General features: G+C 35.5%; 2 protein-coding genes across 2 annotated transcripts; one reads left to right on the top strand and one right to left on the bottom strand.

Annotated features, from left to right (window-relative positions):
• Positions 1–4,768: 4,768 nt before the first annotated feature.
• On the top strand, positions 4,769–7,369 carry LOC116122546 (omega-3 fatty acid desaturase, chloroplastic-like). The gene is made up of 8 exons (XM_031408383.1): positions 4,769–5,506; positions 5,626–5,715; positions 5,828–5,894; positions 5,985–6,077; positions 6,178–6,363; positions 6,469–6,549; positions 6,667–6,804; positions 6,907–7,369. Exons 1-8 carry the CDS (start codon positions 5,022–5,024, stop codon positions 7,090–7,092), a joined length of 1,326 nt encoding a protein of 441 aa, XP_031264243.1. The 5' UTR covers positions 4,769–5,021; the 3' UTR covers positions 7,093–7,369.
• A 389-nt stretch (positions 7,370–7,758) lies between these two features.
• On the bottom strand, positions 7,759–9,783 carry LOC116122552 (N-(5'-phosphoribosyl)anthranilate isomerase 1, chloroplastic-like). Its single transcript, XM_031408388.1, has 5 exons — positions 9,525–9,783; positions 9,340–9,402; positions 8,898–9,262; positions 8,652–8,815; positions 7,759–8,183 (listed from the first exon to the last, which is right to left on the bottom strand). The coding sequence occupies exons 1-5, from the start codon at positions 9,532–9,534 to the stop codon at positions 7,958–7,960; spliced, it is 828 nt and encodes a 275-aa protein (XP_031264248.1). The 5' UTR covers positions 9,535–9,783; the 3' UTR covers positions 7,759–7,957.

Here is a 9,783-nt window from a genome sequence, read left to right as displayed (position 1 = left end):
GGTCTTATCTAGAGGCGGCGGTGTGTCGTGTCTAAATATTTAAAGCCCATTGTGCCGTGGGTCGTGTCGTGCCAGGCCCGCACTATTTCGTGCCTTGTCGTGCCGTGTCAGCTCACGAAATTTGAAGGCTCACGGCACGACCCCTTAATATCATGCCATGCTTTATGCCGTACCGTGGGCTGGCCCATATGCTTTTTAAAAATATTTAATTTTAATATTTATAAATAATAGTAATTTTGATTTATTATTAATAATTATTTTAAAAATATTTTATATGTTATATTTAATGATATTTTATATTTATATTAATAAAAAATATATAATCACTATGAAATATAATAAAATAATAAGACATTGAAATATTAATGGAATTTTAACATTTTTTATTACTTATAAGTTATAATTATAAATTACAAATAGAAATTAGGATTAAAAATTATTATATAGGGGGGTAACTACTATTTTAAAAAATAACTATTAATTTTATTATTTTTTGTATCGGCCCATGGGTTTTTTTAAGGCTCATGATATGACCCACATATTTTCGTGTCGAATTGTGCCGTGTCTTGTTCACTGTTTTAAAAACCGGACCGGACCGGCCGGTCCAACCGGTTGAACCGTGAACCGGTCACCTGTCCGGTTCGGTTCACTCTCAAAACCATTATAAACATTAAACCGATTTAAACTGGTTAAAAACCGGATATTATCACTAAACCGCCGGTCCAATCGGACCGGCAAAAAAACCGGTCCATATTAAAAACCTAAATCCTTAACGCGATTCAGTCTTCTCACGCCCCTCTCTCGTCTTCTTCAATCTTCAATCTTCAGTTCTTCTCTTTCTCCATTTTCCTCACGAAAATTTCTAAACAAACTCTCAGTTCTTTGCGAAGATTGTAACGGTTTCATCTCTGTCTTCTGTTCTCTCTGAAATCCCACCCAAATCGCGTTTGAACTCTGTGAAATCGACGACGTCTTCCTCCTTCGCCGGAAATCGACGACGGCAGCTCCATCCTCGCTGGAAAATCGACGACGATAGCTTCATTTGTTGACGATAGCTTCATTGTTGCGATAGCTCCATTCCGATCCAGGTACGCCATTCCTCGCTCCCTTACATTTTTAGTTGAAATTGTTAGGGTTCTTTTGTGTTGATGAGCATTGATTGGGGCTTTTTGCTGGGGTCTTTCTCGTTGTAATCTGGGCAGATTTGTGAGAGGGTTGCGTTTCATTTCTGTGTGTTTTATATTGAAGAGAAAAGGAGGAGATGATGATGGAAGGATTCTTAGGGATTAAGACGGTTGAAGTTTGATGTGTTAAGTTGTAATCTTGCAACGATTTTCTTAAAGAAACCATTATCAAATTGATGACGGTGATCTTCGAAATTGGAAGGAAGGTCTCTGGAATATATAATCAAAATCCACGCTAGTTGTATTATTTTATTTCAACTAAAATCAAATTAATTATAGTCTATGTGTATATTGTTATAATTGGTCCATGAATATGTAAATGATCAAATCAGTTCTGTTAAAAAAAAAAAAAAAAAAGGATATATCAAATTTGTGGGCACAAATAAGAAAATGGAAGTTCTTAATTCCCTAGTTTGATTAGTAACTCAGATATTAGGGTTAACAGTAGAACTTGTTTTCCCCTACCTTGCTGCCTTTCCTCCTTCAAACAAGGATACTATTGGAAATATTTATATTAAGTTTTCTATTTGTATAATGAATGGTTTATCTTGTCACTTCTGCTGTGGTTCTGGTGACTATCATTTCTTAAATTTCTCGACTCTGAAGCTGATGTGCCGAGTTGTAGATAACAATAAATAAGAATAAGAAAATTTTATATTCTTGGTATTTTGTCAGAAATGAGATGTCATGCCCTCTCTACAATGAAGTGAGATGTCAGAAATGTTTGTGATATTTCTGCTGATGATTAATTCAGTTCTTAAAAGATCCAGAAGCTAACTATACTTATTAGCTTTTCGGTTCTCTTGTTTGAAGTGAAATTACAGTAGAAGAAACATTCATAAATAGAATGAAATTGGTTGTTTGGATGTGGTGTTATTGGTTCTCTTAGTTTAACTGCACACACCCAGGTAAAAGATCATCCGCTGTGATATGATGGTGATATTTTGTTTTCATGCTGTATCTTCTGTTTTGTCTATTGGTACCCTGGAAGCAATTATTTGATATATATCTGCCAATATTGATGGTTTATATTTATCAATTTTCCTCTCATTGAAATTCTAATATGGCAGGCTGCAGAACTGCTCCGGCACCCACACCTTCAGCCTTATGTTCTGAAGGTTCATCTTAAATTAAATAGCCCTGACGCAATACTTTACCCGGCCATGGCCTCAGTCTAATTACATAAGGACAAGATTTTCAGAGCCAGACTATGTTCCTGTGGCCTCTTATCGGACAAAGCGACATTATTCAGCAATGATAGGAATTTGAATCAAGTATATGGAGCTGAGCAAGATTCTGTCTCTTTTACTAAAGATACGTGATATCCAGGTTATTTGAGTCAAAGGTTTCAGCATTATCTGTTGAAAGCAGCATGAAGGGACTGTCATCTGTAAGCCAATTGCTTCAAAAATTCCAAGTGTTACCAAGATTCCAAGGCTTACTCCAGCGAAAGCTTCTGTGGGCATAGGAGACAATCAGAGCCCCTAAAGAAACATGAATTGTGTATGATCATACAAAACTTTCTTATGAAACATATACACACAAAGGTCTCTCCATTTCCTAGAGTAATTTTGTTAGTTCATAGTTATGAGTTCTAATATTTCAATTCTTTTTACGCAGCATCTTGTTTCACATACTCCAAAAAACGGCTGTACCTACAAATCGCAGAGCATCTTTACCATTGCCAACAAGAACTGCAATCAAGAATCGCTTTCAGGCCTAGTATTTGTTTTGTTATTAATTGTTATGTATTTTGTCATTTGATATGTAAAACAACATAATGTTTGGATTTGGACTTTGAATTGTTTAAATACTTAATTGTGTTAAGATTGTTGTTGAATTTGAACTTGAATCATGTTGGATAGTAATTAAGTTGTTATTGTCTTATTGAAAAATAGAAATCTAAAAAAAATTTGTTTTTTTTAAAAGTGCTGACATCATCATGATGTGTGATGATGTCATCGGTTCAATCAGCGGTCTAACGGTTGAACCGTGACCCGACCATCAAAACGGTTTGCCCTTCGGTCCGGTTTTTAAAACAATGGTCTTGTTGTGCCATGCTTTTTTCGTGTCGAGGTGTGTCTGTCATGGGTTAGCAAAACTCACTATCGGCTTTAGTCTGTCTGTTAAATATAAATTGACAATAGTGAATTATCACTTTAAATTATATAAAAGAGTTAGTAAGAAAAAATGCAAGTGTTGTTTTATTAAATCTTAAATGCGGAGGAAATAAAACGCGATTATATTGTACTATGATATTTGATTTATACACGAAATAACTTGCGTTTCATTCACCAAGGAAATTGCCAAGCAACTTGAAGTGACTAACGAAGAAAGTATTGGATGTTCGTTCACGTTTTGCCTTAGAAAAACGAGGTCTATTCTGTGACCGTGTCAACTCTACTTTTTTGAGTCCGGGGACGACCCTTTTTCTTTTTTTCGCACGTTTTACTCCTTCAATTTTTTTCTGATAATCTACCTTAATGGAGAATCTAATTGATAATTTAATGGATTGACAAAAGGTTTGTTTGTCCAATTGAAGAAAGCCACGTAAAAAATGCCGATATAGTGGACTTAATGCCACCCCATTTTATTTTATTTTTGCCTAAAGGGACCAAGTACATCATGAACTTAAAAAAAAAAAAATCACTTTTGGGACATTATAAAATTGAAGCCATCTCCTTGAAAGCAATAAAATAATATCGTTTATATATATGATATTAAGGTACACTTTTATACATAAAATATGATAGGAGAAAGACGAGATGAAACTTACCCTTAAAAAAGAGAATGTTTTTATTTAATGAAGATATAATAATCTTAAAAATATAGCTATTAAATATATTTATATAATCCATGTGCATTACATTATTTAATCTAACAATCTCTGAGTGGGATGATTAAGACTTTTAAGTGTATTATTCAAGAGTTCTTTGAGTTTAATTCCTTTTAAATGTTAATAAAAGTGACTACTGAAATGTGTTTATCTGATCATTAATTTTAAGGCTTATAGAGATTAGTCCAGACAGGTGTCCCCCGATCACAAGAAAAACATTATTTAATCTAAAAAGAATTAATGATGACTGACCTATAAGAAGTGAGTCTTGCTTTTGAATATACTTACCATATATTTGATTTTGAGATATTTTATAAAACTAAGTAAAAGAATATTGTAATTAGTAAAATATTTATACAGGGAAAATTGATATTTGTCACACATATTTTATGGTAATCACCGACACCGTCCACAATTAAAGATGAAGCGTGTGACCATGATGAAATCATTTTGAATGGAATTCCACATTCAAAAATCAAAAGTTGAAAACGAGAGAGAAATGAATTGACTTTTCATAGTACTATAACTAAGATATTACACCACAAAGACCTTTGACAGAAACCAAACCAAATCCTCATCACACAATTCAACGTTCAAGATTTGACTACGTCATCCTCGCTTTCTCCATTCATACGTGTGGGACAGCCTTCCCTAATATCGGTGGTCAAAATCTAATTGCGCTTCCTATTCACACGCCCCACTCTGATTACATGAATGAAATACAAATACAGTATTAAACAAGTGTAAATGAAAGCCCAAAGCCTGCAAATCTCCCATGCAAAGCAGAAAAAAAAACAGTTACATACGCAAAATATCAGCTATAAATAAGTACAAAGGACAAGCAACAAGAAGCACAAGTTGAGACTTATTGTTGGAAGTGGAGAGAAGCCCTTGTGTTATCTTCTCAGCTTGTTCTTTTATTCACAACCTTGGGTTTAAATCTCTCTATCTTTTAGCTTTAGAGATTCACATTTTTGTTAGGGTCTTGTTTTGGTTCTTCAATGGCGAGTTGGGTCTTATCAGAATGTGGCGTAAGACCCCTGCCAAGAATCTATGCAAAACCCAGAACTGGATTCTCCAAGTTTAGATCATTTCAAGTTGCTAAAACTCACAGTTTTTCTTCTTCATGTAAGGTGTCTAATGGGTTTAATGACAGAAAGTGGTCATTGAATGTGAGTGTTCCATTGAGTGGACAAGAGATTTTAAGGGAAGAGAAAATCAATGGAGTTAGAGAAGAAGAAGATGGTGGTGAGTTTGACCCTGCTGCGCCTCCTCCTTTTAAATTATCTGATATTAGAGCGGCTATTCCTAAGCATTGTTGGGTTAAGAATCCATGGAAATCAATGAGCTATGTTGTGAGAGATGTTGCTGTGGTTTTTGGCTTGGCTGCTGTTGCTGCTTACTTCAATAATTGGGTTGTTTGGCCTCTTTATTGGGTTGCTCAAGGAACAATGTTTTGGGCTCTCTTTGTTCTTGGCCATGATTGGTAATCCGGCAATTTTCTTTCTTATATTTCAGTGCCATTTTCATTGTGTTTCATATTGAATTATTTATGCTTAGTTCTCTGTTTATAACAAGAGATTGTGGTTGGTTTTGATTGTGCAGTGGTCATGGTAGCTTCTCAAATAACCCAAAACTGAATAGTGTTGTGGGTCATCTTCTTCATTCTTCAATTCTTGTTCCTTACCATGGATGGTTAGTTTCCCAAGAACCCATCTTCTTGTTAATTTATTACAGAGCTTTCTTTTCATATAAAATGATTGAATTGTCAATTTAATAATAATAATAAAAATTATGGTTTCTGTAGGAGAATTAGTCACAGAACTCATCATCAGAACCACGGACATGTCGAAAACGATGAATCATGGCATCCGGTAAGTGTTCTGTTCTAATTTCAGGGGACCAATTTGGTTTCTCTTTTCAAACATGGAAATAATTGAATCTAAATTGCGTGTTTTCTCCAGTTGTCCGAGAAAATTTACAAGACTTTGGATAATGCTACAAGAATGTTGAGGTTCACCTTGCCTTTTCCTATGCTTGCTTACCCTTTCTATCTGGTAAGACTTTTCTTTAATTTTTACTTTGAGCCATTTTTATTGACTTAGAATTTCTGTTCTGATTGTTTGTGGTATAACGTGATGCTGATTTCAATTACAGTGGGCTAGAAGTCCTGGAAAGAAAGGGTCTCATTTTCATCCAGAAAGTGATTTGTTTGCACCAAGTGAACGAAAAGATATCATTACTTCCACTGCTTGTTGGACAGCAATGGCTGCGCTGCTCGCCGGTTTATCCTTCACCATGGGTCCTCTCCAGATGCTTAAACTCTATTTCATTCCATACTGGGTAAATTTAGTTTCTTTTATTTTTTTAAACTGTTTCTATGATTCTATCTTGTTGCCCAGAATATAATTTTCATATGCCAGTTACTGAATTGTCGCACAAATGCAGATATTTGTCATGTGGTTGGATTTAGTAACTTACCTGCATCACCATGGCCACGACGACAAGCTTCCTTGGTACCGCGGAAAGGTATGATACTGTACTCCTGTCTTCTCTGATCATTCTATGAGATAAAACTGTTTCATCTGTCTAGTGTTTACCAATTTATTGGTGTAGCTGATTTTAGTTCTGTGTTTAATAAAACAGGAATGGAGTTATCTGAGAGGAGGGCTTACAACAGTTGATCAAGATTATGGCTGGATTAATAACATTCACCATGATATTGGAACCCATGTGATACATCATCTCTTCCCTCAAATCCCACACTACCATTTGATAGAAGCAGTGAGTATATCAATGTCATTACATACTAATTTTCTTGACAGACAGGTTGGTTCACTCTCCGTTCTGATTTAGTTCTAATGGTTTTTGTATACGATTTTACAGACTGAAGCAGCTAAACCTGTGCTTGGAAAGTACTACAGAGAGCCAAAGAAATCTAGACCTCTCCCATTGCACTTATTGGGAAGCCTCATAAGAAGCTTGAAACGGGATCACTTTGTTAGTGACACTGGGGATGTTGTCTATTATCAAACGGACCCTAAATTACATGGACCAGAGAAACAAGATTGAATACTCCTAGCTGAATTATTTCAAGCACAACAAAGAAGCATATAAAGCAATTGATTCTTTGTGACAAGCTATTTAACTTCTGACAATTATCTCACTCTGTATTACCACAAATAGAGAACCCAATCTGCCCCATATATATTTTCTTCCTGCTGTATTCGAGAACAGGTCCCCTGGCATATATGTTATCACATGGGGCATAACGGTTCTGCTTTGTTATGTATTAATGAAAGAAAAATCTGCAATTTCAGATGAGAAAATGTGTGGTTTGATTTGTGTACACGTGAGTTTTTGGTTGTAAGCTACTGCATACCACTGATACGAATGGACTAAAATGATCATTATAGTAAACACAGGTTCCCACTAAAGCTTTTTGGTGTCATTCTCTTCAGTTTTTAATAGCACAACTTTTTGCACGCTCCCAATAAAATATCTGGTGTTGCATAAAAATTACATACCTTAGGAGAAAGGTTGTCCTCATGCCACATGCAACCCAACTCAGAAAAGTCTGAAACTGAGATATGCCCTAAACGAGTTTTTATTTATAATAATCCGTAAAATAATCGAAGCCATCCAACTCTTTCGATGCAATAAACAAGCCTGTTTGACAACAATGCTTAAGATGCTGACATATTATCTTGTAAGGAGTGGGGAAGTAAAATTCTGCAGGTAGACATCTGCAGTTCAAGTAGCTCACAATTTCAGAACTTCATACCCTCTTATTCTTGATTCATCCCAATTTTGGCTCCTAAATAGACAAAATTGTATAGTAACATACACCAAGATAAATAGATTTAAGTCTACATGAAAATTTGAACAGTTTCCTAAAGATATGAAGTTTATAATCATTTCCTTTTCTCTTCTTCAATCAGTAGTACACAGAATGTACTGCATTCATAAAGGAAGATATTCGCAATTGATCCTTCTGAATACCATCTAAGCCACATATGCCACTACTAACATCAATTCCATTAGGCTTGAGAGTGGACAGGGCTTTGGAAACATTCTCAGGATTGATCCCTCCGGCCAAGAGCCATCCATGTTTGCTTCTAATTGGTGGTAAAGTAAACTGGTCCCAGTTAAATCCTTTGCCACTGCAGACACAGTCACAAGTTTATTTACAAGTTAAGAAGTTAATACTTCAAACAATTAGAGAGGTCAGGAAGCAAGGAAAAAGATACTTTTGAAGAAGGTCAAATTTGGCCAATCTATGATCCAAATAAATCAAACTTACTAATTAGACACTTTGTTAACATTGTATATTTCAATTTATGTAAAACATAAGAATTACGATTTTATTTAGGGAATCCCTGCTTTTGGCTAAGGTCTGGACAAAAACAGGTACCCCAACATCTTCAAGTAACTAGTGAATTCAAATCATCTGGTCCCATAACAACCTATCCATGTATTGAACGGTGAGATGATTCAAATGTCATAGACTATTGCCTAATCAAAATTATGGAGTGGAAGAAGTAGCACAGTTTAATCTATGTGGCAATTCCTACCTAAGACATAAAAAATATGCTTGACATGGAAATTGCATGAATTTTTTTTCTTTTTACCTGCCACCCTTTGCACTATCCACAAGAATCCAATCAACCAAAGAACACTCTTTATCAGAAATCTGGTTTAGAAGGTCCCCATTTTCATTTGCATGAAGAACATAAATTATTCGGTTTTCTTGCACTAATTCTGGAAATGCTGCTCGAGAACCGTCTCCATGAAGCTGTAAAACCTCAAAAAATAACACAATTAAGTATTGTATAATGCTACATTCAAGGAATTCAATACCAGAAACACATATATACCTGCACAAACTCAAGCTTTGCCCAGTCAGCAGCTCTTAATATCGTCTCTGCATCATCATCCACAAACACCCCAACAGGCTCTGCCCCATATTCTCTTGCAACTTTTGAAATCTCTTTAGCAACTGCCAGCGAAACCGAACGCTTGGAGTTTGGCCAAATAATCATTCCAATAAAATTAGCACCAGCTTCTGCTGCCATAGCAGCATCTTTAGCTGATGTAATCCCACACATCTTAACCAAAGGTACATTCTTTTCACGCTTCTCATCATTAAAAGAAAATTTATCCTTCTGGGAAGAACTGCAAGTAATCTTATTTTTCACAAACAACCCCTTTCTCCCCATGAAAAAGTTCCCTCCCCTTACGCCTGCAAATACACAATCTTAACGTGAATAGTGATTTTTAAAACAACTGTCAACGACGAAAAAAGGAGTTTAACATTACCTTGGATTTGCCTGCTGTGGAAGTTAAAAATTTTGGGCTGAAATAGGCCACCAGTACTCAATCCTGATGAAAAAAATGAACAAACATAATGTGAACAAAAAAAAAAAATGATGAATGCAAAACAAATAAAAATATTTCTAAAGGGGAAATTCACCGAACATTTAGTGTGCATAATATGGAACAACCTGTGGGCATATTTCTCAGCTGTTTATATTATTCCAGGATCCTTTTGCACAGCCAGGGGAGCTGAAGTTTTGAAGGCTGAGGAGTAACACTAAATCCACCCCACTTATTTCCTAAACGACCCCAAATTTAAATTCAATCTACCAAGCATTAGCATCAGAAACAGAACTGTTCTGATGCTTATGTTATTGCTTCAAGCCTTCAACCCCCTCCTCCAATATGAACCAGTGTAATCGAATCTCTCTTAACTGAATTCAACTA

This window comes from Pistacia vera, unplaced genomic scaffold (assembly GCF_008641045.1).
Source record: "Pistacia vera cultivar Batoury unplaced genomic scaffold, PisVer_v2 Contig135, whole genome shotgun sequence".
Lineage (NCBI taxonomy): Eukaryota > Viridiplantae > Streptophyta > Magnoliopsida > Sapindales > Anacardiaceae > Pistacia > Pistacia vera.
This window is presented reverse-complemented; position numbering and strand designations above follow the sequence as displayed.